We start from the raw sequence: 21,589 nt of genomic DNA, 5'->3' as shown, positions 1-21,589 counted from the left end.
CCAAAATAAGTAGGACAAAACGGCGCTCGCCAAATACTCGAATCAGTGAAGCATGTTTAATATAAACAGTGTGATTTATAACAATTAGCGAGGTTTATGTCATGTTTGTCCTCCTACAGAAACATTCTAAAACAAAAAAAATTATTTTTTCCCTCATCTTTTTCCATTCTTCATACATTTTTGAAAAATCTCCAGAGAGCCACTAGGGCGGCGCTAAAGAGCCGCAGCAACCCGCGATCTAGTGCAGGGGTCGGCAACCCAAAATGTTGAAAGAGCCATATTGGACCAAAAATACAAAAACAAATCTGTCTGGAGCCGCAAAAAATTAAAAGCCATATTACATGTGTCATGAGATATAAATGTAATTAAGAGGACTTAAAGGAAACTAAATGAGCTCAAATATAGCTACAAATGAGGTATAATGATGCAATATGTACATACAGCTAGCACAAATAGCATGTTAGCATCGATTAGCTTGCAGTCACGCAGTGACCAAATATGTCTGATTAGCACTCCACACAAGTCAATAACATCAAAAAAAAACTCACCTTTGTGCACTCATGAACAACGTTAAAAGTGTGGTGGACAAAATGAGACAGAAAAAGTGGCATAAAACACGTCCTAGAACGTCGGAGAAAGTTATACATGCAAACAAACTATACGGTGAGTTCAAGGACCGCCAAAATAAGTAGGACCAAACGGCGCTCGCCAAATACTCGAATCAGTGAAGCATGTTTAATATAAACAGTGTGATTTATAACAATTAGGGAGGTTTGTGTAATGTTTGTCCTCCTACAGAAAACATTCTAAAACAAAAAAATAGATTTTTTTTTTCCCCTCATCTTTTTCCATTCTTCATACATTTTTGAAAAATCTCCAGAGAGCCACTAGGGCGGCGCTAAAGAGCCGCATGCGGCTCTAGAGCCGCGGGTTGCCGACCCCCGGGTTAGGTGAACGGTTGTTTGGGCTGAGTGAGTGTGTGTGTTGTGCAGGTGTTTGAATTGTATTGGCGGGTTATATATACGGGATCCCGTCCATATTACCCGCTCGAGCTATAACTAGCTCGAGCTAGTAGCTAGTAGCTAGGAGCTAGGAGCTAGCATAACAAACACCGAGGTGTTTTTATGCGGGATTAATTTGTGGCATATTAAATATAAGCCTGGTTGTGTTGTGGCTAATAGAGTATATATATGTCTTGTGTTTATTTACTGTTGTAGTCATTCCCAGCTGAATATCAGGTCACCCCCGGCTCTCACAGCATCTTCCCTATCTGAATAGCTTCAACTCCCCACTAGTCCTTCACTTGCACTTTCCTCATCCATAAATCTTTCATCCTCGCTCAAATTAACGGGGAAATTGTCGCTTTCTCGGTCCGAATCTCTCTCACTTCATGCGGCCATCATTGTAAACAATAGGGAACTTTGCGTATATGTTCAACTGACTACGTCACGCTACTTCCGGTAGGGGCAAGCCTTTTTTTAATCAGATACCAAAAGTTGCGATCTTTATCGTCGTTGTTCTATACTAAATCCTTTCAGCAAAAATATGGCAATATCGCGAAATGATCAAGTATGACACATAGAATAGATCTGCTGTACCCGTTTAAATAAAAAAAAAAGTCATTTCAGTAGGCCTTTAACGTTGAGTTACATATTTGAGTGTTTATTATTGTTGTTGTACTTTTCAAATGGATTACTTCATAAGATAGTTCTTTTATTTTTTCCATGAACTAACTAAACATTGTTTGTATTTGAAGTATATTTTATTTCTATTCATATTTAGAAGAGGGGTGTGTAAACTTGTTTGTTTTTTGAAATGCTAAAAACCTTATATACTCTTAAGGACAACACCTGATCTTATAGGCAACTAAGTATGTTATCAATCATTGGTTTACACTAGGGATGTCCGATAATGGCTTTTTGCCGATATCCGATATTCCGATATTGTCCAACTCTTTAATTACCGATACCGATATCAACCGATACCGATATCAACAGATATATGCAGTCGTGGAATTAACACATTATTATGCCTAATTTGGACGACCATGTATGGTGAAGATAAGGTACTTTTTAAAAAAAATTAGTAAAATAAGATAAATAAATTAAAAACATTTTCTTGAATAAAAAAGAAAGTACAACAATATAAAAACAGTTACATAGAAACTAGTAACTAATGAAAATGAGTAAAATTAACTGTTAAAGGTTAGTACTATTAGTGGAGCAGCAGCACGCACAATCATGTGTGCTTACGGACTGTATCCCTTGCAGACTGTATTGATATATATTGATATATAATGTAGGAACCAGAATATTAATAACAGAAAGAAACAACCCTTTTGTGTGAATGAGTGTGAATGGGGGAGGGAGGTTTTTTGGGTTGGTGCACTAATTGTAAGTGTATCTTGTGTTTTTTATGTGGATTTAATAAAAAAAAAAAAAAAAAAAAAAAAAAAAAAAACCCGATACCGATAATTAAAAAAAACGATACCGATAATTTCCGATATTACATTTTAACGCATATATCGTCCGATAATATCGGCAGGTCGATATTATCGGACATCTCTAGTTTACACATATCAGCTTTTTATCATTAGAACTAGAGATGCGTTAAAATGTAATATCGGAAATTATTGGTATCGTTTTTTTTATTATCAGTATCGTTTTTTTATTTTTTATTTATTAAATCCACATAAAAAACACAAGATACACTTACAATTAGTGCACCAACCCAAAAAACCTCCTCCTCCATTTACACTCATTCACACAAAAGGGTTGTTTCTTTCTGTTATTAATATTGTGGTTCCTACATTATATATCAATATATATCAATACAGTCTGCAAGGGATACAGTCCGTAAGCACACATGATTGTGCGTGCTGCTGGTCCACTAATAGTACTAACCTTTAACAGTTAATGTCACTCATTTTCATTAATTACTAGTTTCTATGTAACTGATTTTATATTGTTGTACTTTCTTTTTTATTCAAGAAAATGTTTTTAATTTATTTATCTTATTTTATTTGATTCATTTTTTAAAAAAAAGTACCTTATCTTCACCATACCTGGTTGTCCAAATTAGGCATAATAATGTCTTAATTCCACGACTGTATATATCGGTTGATATCGGTATCGGTTGATATCGGTAATTAAAGAGTTGGACAATATCGGCATATCGGCAAAAAGCCATTATCGGACATCCCTAATTAGAACTGATGTTTTGCTCTTTTTTCCTTACATTTTTACTGTTATTATTTCAAAAACACAACGTGATATCAGACATATATTTGCACATCGCCGATACCAGCCTGAATTGTACTCGGTATCGGATGAGAAAGACAATCAGCGGTGCCGGTATCGCACATGACGAGTCACAGGCAGATTGTGGTGAAAAGTCATGCCGCATCAAATCTCTCACTTCTTTTTCCGAGACTGTCAATCAATTATTTAAGAGGCAGTTTCATGATCAGGAAACAATTTATGACTCAGGCTTTGTGCACAAACAATGACGTCATAAAAGACGAATGGAAAGTGCGCTGCTGTTGAAGTCACACGCCCCCTGGTGGTCGCTAGAAGCATCATTAACAGCTTGACAGCACTTCATACATTTCACTTTTGACTTCTGTGCTTTCAAAGAAGAACATTGACGAGGACATGAAAGAAGAACATTGACGAGGACATGAAAGAAGAACATTGACGAGGACATGAAAGAAGAACATTGACGAGGACATGAAATAAGAACATTGACGAGGACAATGGACATGAAAGACCAAAGAAAGCAAACATAAACCATCACGTGTCATATTGTTCTCTCCTCTCATTGGCCGAGAGAAGGTAAACAGGAAGTAGGTTTGCTGTGTGCTACTCTACTTTGTTTGTGACGTGTGTCAGTTTGTGGTGCGTTCAAAGAACATTAGACTTTTTTTTAACCGCGTCATATTCTTCTCCTAAAGTGTCTTTGAAATGCAAAAGACCTTTTATGCTTGAACAGCACCTCGATGCGCGCCGAATTTTATGTGCGGCATTTCAACAAAGAATCTCAGAAAGTGTTGTTTATTTGAAGTTTGGACACGATTGTACATTTGATGTGTACACAGGACCCTGAACACGACGGTCGGGAGTAGCGTTTGTTCTGTGCGGGGCGTTCAAGCGCACTGCGTAACTCTGAGTGTTGGGCCAAGAGGAGGAAAAGGCCTCCAAGAAGGGCCACCGTAGTGCCAAAGTGCCAGCACTTTGATGAAGAAGGTGAGAAGCACTATGCTTGTGATTTTCAATATTGGATACATATCTTTATTTATTAAATGTCTTGTCATATTTTCGGCTCCTTGCAACAGATGAATTCAATTGCTGTAGCTCACGCCTACTTCCTGTTCCAAAGCCTTCTGGGTAATGTAGCGCATCAACATTTGCTTCCGAGTCCACACGTTCGTGTAGCGTTTTTACATCCAGGGTAAGACAATCAAGAAGACATTTGCAACGCTGACCCTGTTAGAGATGTTGAAGTGTGATGATAATCTCTCAACAAAATTGAGCGCTTTAGATCAGATGTTTTTAACGTGCGTGTGGCCGAATAGAAAATACACAACGTACACGGGGAATGTCCTGTGTGTGTGTGTGTGTGTGTGTGTGTGTGTGTGTGTGTGTGTGTGTGTGTGTGTGTGTGTGTGTGTGACAGTAAGGCACAGTACTCTGCTAAAACTCCATGACGCTCATCACAAACTGACAAACATCACACAAACATCAGATGGACTTTTACAAATTTTCTCAACTGTGTGTGTCTGTGTATGTGTGTGTTGTGTGACTAATTCTTCTTCAAACACACACATTGTAGTAAAGAATGAAGTTATTTGTAAAGGAGTATTATCACCCACCTGCAATGCAAATCTATAAGAATGAAGTTGTAATGTTACCAGGAAGAGTTGCAATGTCAGAATAAAAGTCATAATGTTAGAATGAAAGTCGTAATGTAATAAAAATCGTCATGTAAGAATAAAAAGTCTTAATGTAGGAATAAATGTCGCAATTAGGGATGTCCGATAATGGCTCTTTGCCGATATCCGATATTCCGATATTGTCCAACTCTTTAATTACCGATACCGATATCAACCGATACGATACTGATATATACAGTTGTGGAATTAACACATTATTATGCCTAATTTGGACAACCAGGTATGGTGAAGATAAGGTCCTTTTTTTTTTTAATTAATAAAATAAAATAAGATAAATAAATTAAAAACATTTTCTTGAATAAAAAAGAAAGTAAAACAATATAAAATCAGTTACATAGAAACTAGTAATTAATGAAAAAGAAACTAGTAATTAATGAAAATGAGTAAAATTAACTGTTAAAGGCTAGTACTATTAGTGGACCAGCAGCACGCACAATCATGTGTGCTTACGGACTGTATCCCTTGCAGACTGTATTGATATATATTGATATATAATGTAGGAACCGCAATATTAATAACAGAAGGAAACCCTTTTGTGTGAATGAGTGTAAATGGGGGAGGGAGTTTTTTTGGGTTGGTGCACTAATTGTAAGTGTATCTTGTGTTTTTTATGTTGATTTAATTAAAAAAAAAAAAAAAAAATTAAAAAAAACGATACCGATAAAAAAAAAAAAACGATACCGATAATTTCCGATATTACATTTTAAAGCATTTATCGGCCGGCCGATATTATCGGACATCTCTAGTCGCAATACTATAATTGCGACTTTTATTAAAAAGTCGCAATGCAGGAATAAAAGTCGTAATGTTAGAATAAGTCATAATGTAAGAATTAAAGTCGTAATGTATAAAAAAAAGTCGTAATGTAGGAATAAAAGTCATGATATTATAATGAAAAGTCGCAATGTAAGAATTAAGGTGGTAATGTAAAAGTCAAATTGTTAGGAGAATAAAAGTGGTAATGTAAAAGTCAAGTCATACTGTAAGAATAAAATGAAAAATGTAAGGATAAAAGTTGTAATGAGTAAAAAAGGCCTGTTATGACTAAAAACCAGAGTAAGGTTGTAATGTCAAATAATTGTAATATTGGTTACGTAACCATGGTTACGTCCCACGCCACGCCCTGCTATGTTAACTTCCACTAAGTAGGTGTTACCGTGGTTACGTCCCACGCCACGCCCTGCTATGTTAACTTCCACTAAGTAGGTGTTACCGTGGTTACGTCCCACGCCACGCCCTGCTATGTTAACTTCCACATGAATGAGTCGATGATTTGGATGACAAATGTATGTTCTGGAAGTATTTCAGAGTCTTCCACACACTTAAAACACTTTTGAACAACACTTGGCTGGAAGACCTTGAAGTAGACTTTTAGGACTCCGGCATTAAAATGTCTAAATGAGGTAAAAAATGGCAATAATTAGTAGTATTGGCCAGGAGATGATCACTCAGAATAAAGGAGTGTAAAGGTGATTATGTCTCTCATATTGTCAAAATCAGATTTAGGTCATTAACATATTTTGCATGGAACTACCGAAAATTCTGGACTATAAGCTTCTACTTTTTCCCCACACTTTTAACCCTGCGGCTTATAAAACGGTGTTTTTTTCTTGAATGCAAATCATCAAATACTAGCAAGACACTGAAATGGTGTGTTTATTGTTTGTGCTATGGCGCCACCTTTTGGACCAATTCGCTCACTGCAGGCGGTGCAGTGGCTTCATTGCCCTTCTGTTTAGACTGAACTTTCAACCGGAAGTACAAGAGCATTTCATCACTCCATGCAAGGTTTGTAAGTTTTACAATATAACTACAACAATTCTTACTTACTAAAGCGTTCCATGTGTGATGTCTGTAGGAGTGTTTTCATGCATATTTGTAGCTGCTGTCTTAATGTAATGACGCTAGCGCCGTTAGCATTAGCTAACATGCTAACACGTTTACAAATGTCTGTGTTAGTATTATTTACTTACAATTCTTTTTGTGTTGTTTCACTTTCATTAATTCCTCAGTAAATTCAGCAAAACGTCAGCGTGGAGTTATTGAGTCTGTTTCGCTGATTGGAGAGCTAGCTTGCGCAGCTAGTGGGTCCATGACAATGACTTCTGTTTGGTTTGATCAGCCGTTTTACTACCCTGTCACAGACACTGATTGGAAACAATGAAGGTATGTAAATAAACATTTAGAGAATATTTCTGTGTAAATAAGTCATTTCACAACGAGTATATATCTGCCACTTATAGTCCGGTGCGACATATATGGAAAAAGGTTTCTTTTTCCTTCAATTTAGTGGGTGAGGCTTATATATCTGAGCGCTTTATAGTCAGGAAAATACAGTAATTCTATTTGTAGCTCTGGGAACTGCACAATAAGTCAGGTTTGGGAGCAATTAGCAGCAATAAAAGGTTTCTTAAGAGGTTTGAATAATATTAGTCTTTTCACATGGTGGCTCTAATACTCCTTTAAAATAAACTCCATGTGTTTTCTGTAGCACACAAATGTCCACGATTAAAAAATAAAGAAAAGCTTTTAGTTTTCATAGCAAAGGACAAACATAAATAACAAATTAATCCTTAAATATGTTCATTAAATATATTTGGTGCGAGTTTTGATTCATATCAGCTCTGTGATTTGTGTTTTTCTGAAGGGAACATGAACAGTTGTTGTCTTTTAGTGCACTTTTTTAACACCAGCTCCTTTGAGGTTTTCTCCAAGTCTGTTTGTCCCAACAAGTGTGGCTGTGAGCTGAGGTAAGCCAGAGAGTATTTACACTACTTTCCTCTTCACTTCCTGGCTACGTGGCAGGCGGGCGGGCGGACGGCACGCTCACAATTTATGTTTCCCTGAAAGTATGGAGCGGTACAGCTCCTGGTCCAGACGCACGTAGCGCCCCCTGCTGGAGTCCAGGAAGTACAGCCGGTCCGACACCACCGTGGGGTCGAAGCCCTCGTGACGGAGGTCCGTCTTCTGGAACTTAAAGGTTCCTGAGATGATGAGGATGATGATGGGGATGAAAAGCACATGTTGTTGTAGAAAAGACAAACAGGAAGTAAAAATGCCACATTATTTCCAGTTTGCAAAGTGGTTCCACTATTCAAATGAAGTGTTCAAAAACATTTAGTTTCCAATAATACGATTCATTTGACAATATTGATAATAAAAGGTATTTTCAATAGTTGTTTATATGTTCATGTTAAAAATATGATTACAAAAATAATCACACTTTTTCATTGCTGGAAATTGTTGTCTTGCTTTGGTCCACTAGAGTTTAGTTCAAATGTCTTCTTGTTTACATCATGGAACTAGTTTCACTACACGTCCTAATGTCTTCTTATAGAACTAGTTTCACTACGCGTCCTAATGTCTTCTTATAGAACTAGTTTCACTACACGTCCTAATGTCTTCTTGTTTACATCATGGAACTAGTTTCACTACACGTCCTAATGTCTTCTTATAGAACTAGTTTCACTACACGTCCTAATGTCTTCTTGTTTACATCATGGAACTAGTTTCACTACACGTCCTAATGTCTTCTTGTTTACATCATGGAACTAGTTTCACTACACGTCCTAATGTCTTCTTATAGAACTAGTTTCACTACACGTCCTAATGTCTTCTTGTTTACATCATGGAACTAGTTTCACTACACGTCCTAATGTCTTCTTATAGAACTAGTTTCACTACACGTCCTAATGTCTTCTTGTTTACATCATGGAACTAGTTTCACTACACGACCTAATGTCTTCTTATAGAACTAGTTTCACTACACGTCCTAATGTCTTCTTATAGAACTAGTTTCACTACACGTCCTAATGTCTTCTTATAGAACTAGTTTCACTACACGTCCTAATGTCTTCTTATAGAACTAGTTTCACTACACGTCCTAATGTCTTCTTATAGAACTAGTTTCACTACACGTCCTAATGTCTTCTTATAGAACTAGTTTCACTACACGTCCTAATGTCTTCTTATAGAACTAGTTTCACTACACGTCCTAATGTCTTCTTATAGAACTAGTTTCACTACACGTCCTAATGTCTTCTTATAGAACTAGTTTCACTACACGTCCTAATGTCTTCTTGTTTACATCATGGAACTAGTTTCACTACACGTCCTAATGTCTTCTTATAGAACTAGTTTCACTACACGTCCTAATGTCTTCTTGTTCACATCATGGAACTAGTTTCACTACACGTCCTAATGTCTTCTTATAGAACTAGTTTCACTACACGTCCTAATGTCTTCTTATAGAACTAGTTTCACTACACGTCCTAATGTCTTCTTATAGAACTAGTTTCACTACACGTCCTAATGTCTTCTTATAGAACTAGTTTCACTACACGTCCTAATGTCTTCTTATAGAACTAGTTTCACTACACGTCCTAATGTCTTCTTATAGAACTAGTTTCACTACACGTCCTAATGTCTTCTTATAGCACTAGTTTCACTACACGTCCTAATGTCTTGTTATAGAACTAGTTTCACTACACGTCCTAATGTCTTCTTATAGAACTAGTTTCACTACACGTCCTAATGTCTTCTTATAGAACTAGTTTCACTACACATCCTAATGTCTTCTTATAGAACTAGTTTCACTACACGTCCTAATGTCTTCTTATAGAACTAGTTTCACTACACGTCCTAATGTCTTCTTATAGAACTAGTTTCACTACACGCCCTAATGTCTTCTTGTTCACATCATGGAACTAGTTTCACTACACGTCCTAATGTCTTCTTATAGAACTAGTTTCACTACACGTCCTAATGTCTTCTTATAGAACTAGTTTCACTACACGTCCTAATGTCTTCTTATAGAACTAGTTTCACTACACGTCCTAATGTCTTCTTATAGAACTAGTTTCACTACACGTCCTAATGTCTTCTTATAGAACTAGTTTCACTACACGTCCTAATGTCTTCTTATAGAACTAGTTTCACTACACGTCCTAATGTCTTCTTATAGAACTAGTTTCACTACACGTCCTAATGTCTTCTTATAGCACTAGTTTCACTACACGTCCTAATGTCTTGTTATAGAACTAGATTCACTACACGTCCTAATGTCTTCTTATAGAACTAGTTTCACTACACGTCCTAATGTCTTCTTATAGAACTAGTTTCACTACACGTCCTAATGTCTTCTTATAGAACTAGTTTCACTACACGTCCTAATGTCTTCTTATAGAACTAGTTTCACTACACGTCCTAATGTCTTCTTATAGAACTAGTTTCACTACACGTCCTAATGTCTTCTTATAGAACTAGTTTCACTACACGTCCTAATGTCTTCTTATAGAACTAGTTTCACTACACGTCCTAATGTCTTCTTATAGAACTAGTTTCACTACACGTCCTAATGTCTTCTTATAGAACTAGTTTCACTACACGTCCTAATGTCTTCTTATAGAACTAGTTTCACTACACGTCCTAATGTCTTCTTATAGAACTAGTTTCACTACACGTCCTAATGTCTTCTTATAGAACTAGTTTCACTACACGTCCTAATGTCTTCTTATAGAACTAGTTTCACTACACGTCCTAATGTCTTCTTATAGAACTAGTTTCACTACACGTCCTAATGTCTTCTTATAGAACTAGTTTCACTACACGTCCTAATGTCTTCTTATAGAACTAGTTTCACTACACGTCCTAATGTCTTCTTATAGAACTAGTTTCACTACACGTCCTAATGTCTTCTTATAGAACTAGTTTCACTACACGTCCTAATGTCTTCTTATAGAACTAGTTTCACTACACGTCCTAATGTCTTCTTATAGAACTAGTTTCACTACACATCCTAATGTCTTCTTATAGAACTAGTTTCACTACACATCCTAATGTCTTCTTATAGAACTAGTTTCACTACACATCCTAATGTCTTCTTATAGAACTAGTTTCACTACACATCCTAATGTCTTCTTATAGAACTAGTTTCACTACACATCCTAATGTCTTCTTATAGAACTAGTTTCACTACACGTCCTAATGTCTTCTTATAGAACTAGTTTCACTACACATCCTAATGTCTTCTTACAGAACTAGTTTCACTACACGTCCTAATGTCTTCTTATAGAACTAGTTTCACTACACGTCCTAATGTCTTCTTATAGAACTAGTTTCACTACACGTCCTAATGTCCTATAGAACTAGTTTCACTACACATCCTAATGTCTTCTTATAGAACTAGTTTCACTACACGTCCTAATGTCTTCTTATAATACTAGTTTCACTACACGTCCTAATGTCTTCTTATAGAACTAGTTTCACTACACGTCCTAATGTCTTCTTATAGAACTAGTTTCACTACACGTCCTAATGTCTTCTTATAGAACTAGTTTCACTACACGTCCTAATGTCTTCTTATAGAACTAGTTTCACTACACGTCCTAATGTCTTCTTATAGAACTAGTTTCACTACATGTCCTAATGTCTTCTTATAGAACTAGTTTCACTACACGTCCTAATGTCTTCTTATAGAACTAGTTTCACTACACGTCCTAATGTCTTCTTATAGAACTAGTTTCACTACACGTCCTAATGTCTTCTTATAGAACTAGTTTCACTACACGTCCTAATGTCTTCTTATAGAACTAGTTTCACTACACGTCCTAATGTCTTCTTATAGAACTAGTTTCACTACACGTCCTAATGTCTTCTTATAGAACTAGTTTCACTACACGTCCTAATGTCTTCTTATAGAACTAGTTTCACTACACGTCCTAATGTCTTCTTATAGAACTAGTTTCACTACACGTCCTAATGTCTTCTTATAGAACTAGTTTCACTACATGTCCTAATGTCTTCTTATAGAACTAGTTTCACTACACATCCTAATGTCTTCTTATAGAACTAGTTTCACTACACATCCTAATGTCTTCTTATAGAACTAGTTTCACTACACATCCTAATGTCTTCTTATAGAACTAGTTTCACTACACATCCTAATGTCTTCTTATAGAACTAGTTTCACTACACATCCTAATGTCTTCTTATAGAACTAGTTTCACTACACATCCTAATGTCTTCTTATAGAACTAGTTTCACTACACGTCCTAATGTCTTCTTATAGAACTAGTTTCACTACACATCCTAATGTCTTCTTATAGAACTAGTTTCACTACACGTCCTAATGTCTTCTTATAGAACTAGTTTCACTACACGTCCTAATGTCTTCTTATAGAACTAGTTTCACTACACGTCCTAATGTCCTATAGAACTAGTTTCACTACACATCCTAATGTCTTCTTATAGAACTAGTTTCACTACACGTCCTAATGTCTTCTTATAATACTAGTTTCACTACACGTCCTAATGTCTTCTTATAGAACTAGTTTCACTACACGTCCTAATGTCTTCTTATAGAACTAGTTTCACTACACGTCCTAATGTCTTCTTATAGAACTAGTTTCACTACACGTCCTAATGTCTTCTTATAGAACTAGTTTCACTACACGTCCTAATGTCTTCTTATAGAACTAGTTTCACTACATGTCCTAATGTCTTCTTATAGAACTAGTTTCACTACACGTCCTAATGTCTTCTTATAGAACTAGTTTCACTACACGTCCTAATGTCTTCTTATAGAACTAGTTTCACTACACGTCCTAATGTCTTCTTATAGAACTAGTTTCACTACACGTCCTAATGTCTTCTTATAGAACTAGTTTCACTACACGTCCTAATGTCTTCTTGTTTACATCATGGAACTAGTTTCACTACACGTCCTAATGTCTTCTTATAGAACTAGTTTCACTACACGTCCTAATGTCTTCTTATAGAACTAGTTTCACTACACGTCCTAATGTCTTTTTGTTTACATCATGGAACTAGTTTCACTACACGTCCTAATGTCTTCTTATAGAACTAGTTTCACTACACGTCCTAATGTCTTCTTATAGAACTAGTTTCACTACATGTCCTAATGTCTTCTTATAGAACTAGTTTCACTACACGTCCTAATGTCTTCTTATAGAACTAGTTTCACTACACGTCCTAATGTCTTCTTATAGAACTAGTTTCACTACACGTCCTAATGTCTTCTTATAGAACTAGTTTCACTACACGTCCTAATGTCTTCTTATAGAACTAGTTTCACTACACGTCCTAATGTCTTCTTATAGAACTAGTTTCACTACACGTCCTAATGTCTTCTTATAGAACTAGTTTCACTACACGTCCTAATGTCTTCTTATAGAACTAGTTTCACTACACGTCCTAATGTCTTCTTATAGAACTAGTTTCACTACATGTCCTAATGTCTTCTTATAGAACTAGTTTCACTACACATCCTAATGTCTTCTTATAGAACTAGTTTCACTACACATCCTAATGTCTTCTTATAGAACTAGTTTCACTACACATCCTAATGTCTTCTTATAGAACTAGTTTCACTACACATCCTAATGTCTTCTTATAGAACTAGTTTCACTACACATCCTAATGTCTTCTTATAGAACTAGTTTCACTACACATCCTAATGTCTTCTTATAGAACTAGTTTCACTACACGTCCTAATGTCTTCTTATAGAACTAGTTTCACTACACATCCTAATGTCTTCTTATAGAACTAGTTTCACTACACGTCCTAATGTCTTCTTATAGAACTAGTTTCACTACACGTCCTAATGTCTTCTTATAGAACTAGTTTCACTACACGTCCTAATGTCCTATAGAACTAGTTTCACTACACATCCTAATGTCTTCTTATAGAACTAGTTTCACTACACGTCCTAATGTCTTCTTATAATACTAGTTTCACTACACGTCCTAATGTCTTCTTATAGAACTAGTTTCACTACACGTCCTAATGTCTTCTTATAGAACTAGTTTCACTACACGTCCTAATGTCTTCTTATAGAACTAGTTTCACTACACGTCCTAATGTCTTCTTATAGAACTAGTTTCACTACACGTCCTAATGTCTTCTTATAGAACTAGTTTCACTACATGTCCTAATGTCTTCTTATAGAACTAGTTTCACTACACATCCTAATGTCTTCTTATAGAACTAGTTTCACTACACATCCTAATGTCTTCTTATAGAACTAGTTTCACTACACATCCTAATGTCTTCTTATAGAACTAGTTTCACTACACATCCTAATGTCTTCTTATAGAACTAGTTTCACTACACATCCTAATGTCTTCTTATAGAACTAGTTTCACTACACATCCTAATGTCTTCTTATAGAACTAGTTTCACTACACGTCCTAATGTCTTCTTATAGAACTAGTTTCACTACACATCCTAATGTCTTCTTATAGAACTAGTTTCACTACACGTCCTAATGTCTTCTTATAGAACTAGTTTCACTACACATCCTAATGTCTTCTTATAGAACTAGTTTCACTACACGTCCTAATGTCTTCTTATAGAACTAGTTTCACTACACGTCCTAATGTCTTCTTATAGAACTAGTTTCACTACACGTCCTAATGTCTTCTTATAGAACTAGTTTCACTACATGTCCTAATGTCTTCTTATAGAACTAGTTTCACTACATGTCCTAATGTCTTCTTATAGAACTAGTTTCACTACACGTCCTAATGTCTTCTTATAGAACTAGTTTCACTACACGTCCTAATGTCTTCTTATAGAACTAGTTTCACTACACATCCTAATGTCTTCTTATAGAACTAGTTTCACTACACGTCCTAATGTCTTCTTATAGAACTAGTTTCACTACACGTCCTAATGTCTTATAGAACTAGTTTCACTACACGTCCTAATGTCTTCTTATAGGACTAGTTTCACTACACGTCCTAATGTCTTCTTATAGAACTAGTTTCACTACACGTCCTAATGTCTTATAGAACTAGTTTCACTACACGTCCTAATGTCTTCTTATAGAACTAGTTTCACTACACGTCCTAATGTCTTCTTATAGAACTAGTTTCACTACACGTCCTAATGTCTTCTTATAGAACTAGTTTCACTACACGTCCTAATGTCTTCTTATAGAACTAGTTTCACTACATGTCCTAATGTCTTCTTATAGAACTAGTTTCACTACACGTCCTAATGTCTTCTTATAGAACTAGTTTCACTACACGTCCTAATGTCTTCTTATAGAACTAGTTTCACTACACGTCCTAATGTCTTCTTATAGAACTAGTTTCACTACACGTCCTAATGTCTTCTTATAGAACTAGTTTCACTACACGTCCTAATGTCTTCTTGTTTACATCATGGAACTAGTTTCACTACACGTCCTAATGTCTTCTTATAGAACTAGTTTCACTACACGTCCTAATGTCTTCTTATAGAACTAGTTTCACTACACGTCCTAATGTCTTTTTGTTTACATCATGGAACTAGTTTCACTACACGTCCTAATGTCTTCTTATAGAACTAGTTTCACTACACGTCCTAATGTCTTCTTATAGAACTAGTTTCACTACATGTCCTAATGTCTTCTTATAGAACTAGTTTCACTACACGTCCTAATGTCTTCTTATAGAACTAGTTTCACTACACGTCCTAATGTCTTCTTATAGAACTAGTTTCACTACACGTCCTAATGTCTTCTTATAGAACTAGTTTCACTACACGTCCTAATGTCTTCTTATAGAACTAGTTTCACTACACGTCCTAATGTCTTCTTATAGAACTAGTTTCACTACACGTCCTAATGTCTTCTTATAGAACTAGTTTCACTACACGTCCTAATGTCTTCTTATAGAACTAGTTTCACTACACGTCCTAATGTCTTCTTATAGAACTAGTTTCACTACATGTCCTAATGTCTTCTTATAGAACTAGTTTCACTACACATCCTAATGTCTTCTTATAGAACTAGTTTCACTACACATCCTAATGTCTTCTTATAGAACTAGTTTCACTACACATCCTAATGTCTTCTTATAGAACTAGTTTCACTACACATCCTAATGTCTTCTTATAGAACTAGTTTCACTACACATCCTAATGTCTTCTTATAGAACTAGTTTCACTACACATCCTAATGTCTTCTTATAGAACTAGTTTCACTACACGTCCTAATGTCTTCTTATAGAACTAGTTTCACTACACATCCTAATGTCTTCTTATAGAACTAGTTTCACTACACGTCCTAATGTCTTCTTATAGAACTAGTTTCACTACACGTCCTAATGTCTTCTTATAGAACTAGTTTCACTACACGTCCTAATGTCCTATAGAACTAGTTTCACTACACATCCTAATGTCTTCTTATAGAACTAGTTTCACTACACGTCCTAATGTCTTCTTATAATACTAGTTTCACTACACGTCCTAATGTCTTCTTATAGAACTAGTTTCACTACACGTCCTAATGTCTTCTTATAGAACTAGTTTCACTACACGTCCTAATGTCTTCTTATAGAACTAGTTTCACTACACATCCTAATGTCTTCTTATAGAACTAGTTTCACTACACGTCCTAATGTCTTCTTATAGAACTAGTTTCACTACATGTCCTAATGTCTTCTTATAGAACTAGTTTCACTACACGTCCTAATGTCTTCTTATAGAACTAGTTTCACTACACGTCCTAATGTCTTCTTATAGAACTAGTTTCACTACACATCCTAATGTCTTCTTATAGAACTAGTTTCACTACACATCCTAATGTCTTCTTATAGAACTAGTTTCACTACACGTCCTAATGTCTTCTTATAGAACTAGTTTCACTACACGTCCTAATGTCTTCTTATAGAACTAGTTTCACTACACATCCTAATGTCTTCTTATAGAACTAGTTTCACTACACATCCTAATGTCTTCTTATAGAACTAGTTTCACTACACATCCTAATGTCTTCTTATAGAACTAGTTTCACTACACGTCCTAATGTCTTCTTATAGAACTAGTTTCACTACACATCCTAATGTCTTCTTATAGAACTAGTTTCACTACACGTCCTAATGTCTTCTTATAGAACTAGTTTCACTACACGTCCTAATGTCTTCTTATAGAACTAGTTTCACTACACGTCCTAATGTCCTATAGAACTAGTTTCACTACACATCCTAATGTCTTCTTATAGAACTAGTTTCACTACACGTCCTAATGTCTTCTTATAGAACTAGTTTCACTACACGTCCTAATGTCTTCTTATAGAACTAGTTTCACTACACGTCCTAATGTCTTCTTATAGAACTAGTTTCACTACACGTCCTAATGTCTTCTTATAGAACTAGTTTCACTACACGTCCTAATGTCTTCTTATAGAACTAGTTTCACTACATGTCCTAATGTCTTCTTATAGAACTAGTTTCACTACACATCCTAATGTCTTCTTATAGAACTAGTTTCACTACACATCCTAATGTCTTCTTATAGAACTAGTTTCACTACACATCCTAATGTCTTCTTATAGAACTAGTTTCACTACACATCCTAATGTCTTCTTATAGAACTAGTTTCACTACACATCCTAATGTCTTCTTATAGAACTAGTTTCACTACACATCCTAATGTCTTCTTATAGAACTAGTTTCACTACACGTCCTAATGTCTTCTTATAGAACTAGTTTCACTACACATCCTAATGTCTTCTTATAGAACTAGTTTCACTACACGTCCTAATGTCTTCTTATAGAACTAGTTTCACTACACGTCCTAATGTCTTCTTATAGAACTAGTTTCACTACACGTCCTAATGTCCTATAGAACTAGTTTCACTACACATCCTAATGTCTTCTTATAGAACTAGTTTCACTACACGTCCTAATGTCTTCTTATAATACTAGTTTCACTACACGTCCTAATGTCTTCTTATAGAACTAGTTTCACTACACGTCCTAATGTCTTCTTATAGAACTAGTTTCACTACACGTCCTAATGTCTTCTTATAGAACTAGTTTCACTACACATCCTAATGTCTTCTTATAGAACTAGTTTCACTACACGTCCTAATGTCTTCTTATAGAACTAGTTTCACTACATGTCCTAATGTCTTCTTATAGAACTAGTTTCACTACACGTCCTAATGTCTTCTTATAGAACTAGTTTCACTACACGTCCTAATGTCTTCTTATAGAACTAGTTTCACTACACATCCTAATGTCTTCTTATAGAACTAGTTTCACTACACATCCTAATGTCTTCTTATAGAACTAGTTTCACTACACGTCCTAATGTCTTCTTATAGAACTAGTTTCACTACACGTCCTAATGTCTTCTTATAGAACTAGTTTCACTACACATCCTAATGTCTTCTTATAGAACTAGTTTCACTACACATCCTAATGTCTTCTTATAGAACTAGTTTCACTACACATCCTAATGTCTTCTTATAGAACTAGTTTCACTACACGTCCTAATGTCTTCTTATAGAACTAGTTTCACTACACATCCTAATGTCTTCTTATAGAACTAGTTTCACTACACATCCTAATGTCTTCTTATAGAACTAGTTTCACTACACATCCTAATGTCTTCTTATAGAACTAGTTTCACTACACGTCCTAATGTCTTCTTATAGAACTAGTTTCACTACACATCCTAATGTCTTCTTATAGAACTAGTTTCACTACACGTCCTAATGTCTTCTTATAGAACTAGTTTCACTACACGTCCTAATGTCTTCTTATAGAACTAGTTTCACTACACGTCCTAATGTCCTATAGAACTAGTTTCACTACACATCCTAATGTCTTCTTATAGAACTAGTTTCACTACACGTCCTAATGTCTTCTTATAATACTAGTTTCACTACACGTCCTAATGTCTTCTTATAGAACTAGTTTCACTACACGTCCTAATGTCTTCTTATAGAACTAGTTTCACTACACGTCCTAATGTCTTCTTATAGAACTAGTTTCACTACACATCCTAATGTCTTCTTATAGAACTAGTTTCACTACACGTCCTAATGTCTTCTTATAGAACTAGTTTCACTACATGTCCTAATGTCTTCTTATAGAACTAGTTTCACTACACGTCCTAATGTCTTCTTATAGAACTAGTTTCACTACACGTCCTAATGTCTTCTTATAGAACTAGTTTCACTACACATCCTAATGTCTTCTTATAGAACTAGTTTCACTACACATCCTAATGTCTTCTTATAGAACTAGTTTCACTACACGTCCTAATGTCTTCTTATAGAACTAGTTTCACTACACGTCCTAATGTCTTCTTATAGAACTAGTTTCACTACACATCCTAATGTCTTCTTATAGAACTAGTTTCACTACACATCCTAATGTCTTCTTATAGAACTAGTTTCACTACACATCCTAATGTCTTCTTATAGAACTAGTTTCACTACACGTCCTAATGTCTTCTTATAGAACTAGTTTCACTACACATCCTAATGTCTTCTTATAGAACTAGTTTCACTACACGTCCTAATGTCTTCTTATAGAACTAGTTTCACTACACGTCCTAATGTCTTCTTATAGAACTAGTTTCACTACACGTCCTAATGTCCTATAGAACTAGTTTCACTACACATCCTAATGTCTTCTTATAGAACTAGTTTCACTACACGTCCTAATGTCTTCTTATAGAACTAGTTTCACTACACGTCCTAATGTCTTCTTATAGAACTAGTTTCACTACACGTCCTAATGTCTTCTTATAGAACTAGTTTCACTACACGTCCTAATGTCTTCTTATAGAACTAGTTTCACTACACGTCCTAATGTCTTCTTATAGAACTAGTTTCACTACATGTCCTAATGTCTTCTTATAGAACTAGTTTCACTACACATCCTAATGTCTTCTTATAGAACTAGTTTCACTACACATCCTAATGTCTTCTTATAGAACTAGTTTCACTACACATCCTAATGTCTTCTTATAGAACTAGTTTCACTACACATCCTAATGTCTTCTTATAGAACTAGTTTCACTACACATCCTAATGTCTTCTTATAGAACTAGTTTCACTACACATCCTAATGTCTTCTTATAGAACTAGTTTCACTACACGTCCTAATGTCTTCTTATAGAACTAGTTTCACTACACATCCTAATGTCTTCTTATAGAACTAGTTTCACTACACGTCCTAATGTCTTCTTATAGAACTAGTTTCACTACACGTCCTAATGTCTTCTTATAGAACTAGTTTCACTACACGTCCTAATGTCCTATAGAACTAGTTTCACTACACATCCTAATGTCTTCTTATAGAACTAGTTTCACTACACGTCCTAATGTCTTCTTATAATACTAGTTTCACTACACGTCCTAATGTCTTCTTATAGAACTAGTTTCACTACACGTCCTAATGTCTTCTTATAGAACTAGTTTCACTACACGTCCTAATGTCTTCTTATAGAACTAGTTTCACTACACATCCTAATGTCTTCTTATAGAACTAGTTTCACTACACGTCCTAATGTCTTCTTATAGAACTAGTTTCACTACATGTCCTAATGTCTTCTTATAGAACTAGTTTCACTACACGTCCTAATGTCTTCTTATAGAACTAGTTTCACTACACGTCCTAATGTCTTCTTATAGAACTAGTTTCACTACACATCCTAATGTCTTCTTATAGAACTAGTTTCACTACACATCCTAATGTCTTCTTATAGAACTAGTTTCACTACACGTCCTAATGTCTTCTTATAGAACTAGTTTCACTACACGTCCTAATGTCTTCTTATAGAACTAGTTTCACTACACATCCTAATGTCTTCTTATAGAACTAGTTTCACTACACATCCTAATGTCTTCTTATAGAACTAGTTTCACTACACATCCTAATGTCTTCTTATAGAACTAGTTTCACTACACGTCCTAATGTCTTCTTATAGAACTAGTTTCACTACACATCCTAATGTCTTCTTATAGAACTAGTTTCACTACACGTCCTAATGTCTTCTTATAGAACTAGTTTCACTACACGTCCTAATGTCTTCTTATAGAACTAGTTTCACTACACGTCCTAATGTCCTATAGAACTAGTTTCACTACACATCCTAATGTCTTCTTATAGAACTAGTTTCACTACACGTCCTAATGTCTTCTTATAATACTAGTTTCACTACACGTCCTAATGTCTTCTTATAGAACTAGTTTCACTACACGTCCTAATGTCTTCTTATAGAACTAGTTTCACTACACGTCCTAATGTCTTCTTATAGAACTAGTTTCACTACACGTCCTAATGTCTTCTTATAGAACTAGTTTCACTACACGTCCTAATGTCTTCTTATAGAACTAGTTTCACTACATGTCCTAATGTCTTCTTATAGAACTAGTTTCACTACACATCCTAATGTCTTCTTATAGAACTAGTTTCACTACACATCCTAATGTCTTCTTATAGAACTAGTTTCACTACACATCCTAATGTCTTCTTATAGAACTAGTTTCACTACACATCCTAATGTCTTCTTATAGAACTAGTTTCACTACACATCCTAATGTCTTCTTATAGAACTAGTTTCACTACACATCCTAATGTCTTCTTATAGAACTAGTTTCACTACACGTCCTAATGTCTTCTTATAGAACTAGTTTCACTACACATCCTAATGTCTTCTTATAGAACTAGTTTCACTACACGTCCTAATGTCTTCTTATAGAACTAGTTTCACTACACATCCTAATGTCTTCTTATAGAACTAGTTTCACTACACGTCCTAATGTCTTCTTATAGAACTAGTTTCACTACACGTCCTAATGTCTTCTTATAGAACTAGTTTCACTACACGTC

At 35.3% G+C, this 21,589-nt stretch overlaps 1 protein-coding gene across 2 annotated transcripts in view; it reads right to left on the bottom strand.

The window, feature by feature from the left end:
* Window positions 1-3,305: 3,305 nt before the first annotated feature.
* Window positions 3,306-21,589, bottom strand: part of slc27a4 (solute carrier family 27 member 4) — an 87,827-nt gene continuing 69,543 nt past the window's right edge. Inside the window, exon 15 of one of the 2 annotated variants that reach the window (XM_062057163.1) lies at window positions 3,306-7,935. In XM_062057163.1, coding sequence (XP_061913147.1) covers window positions 7,778-7,935 — 158 coding nt within the window. In that variant the 3' untranslated portion in view covers window positions 3,306-7,777. The remainder of the gene's footprint in view (window positions 7,936-21,589) is intronic. The other variant, XM_062057162.1, reaches the window with a different exon arrangement.

The sequence above is a fragment of the Entelurus aequoreus genome, linkage group LG08 (genome assembly GCF_033978785.1).
Source record: "Entelurus aequoreus isolate RoL-2023_Sb linkage group LG08, RoL_Eaeq_v1.1, whole genome shotgun sequence".
NCBI classification, from domain to species: Eukaryota; Metazoa; Chordata; class Actinopteri; order Syngnathiformes; family Syngnathidae; genus Entelurus; species Entelurus aequoreus.
Note: the sequence above shows the minus strand (reverse complement) of the source record. Positions and strands in the feature narration are given on the sequence as shown.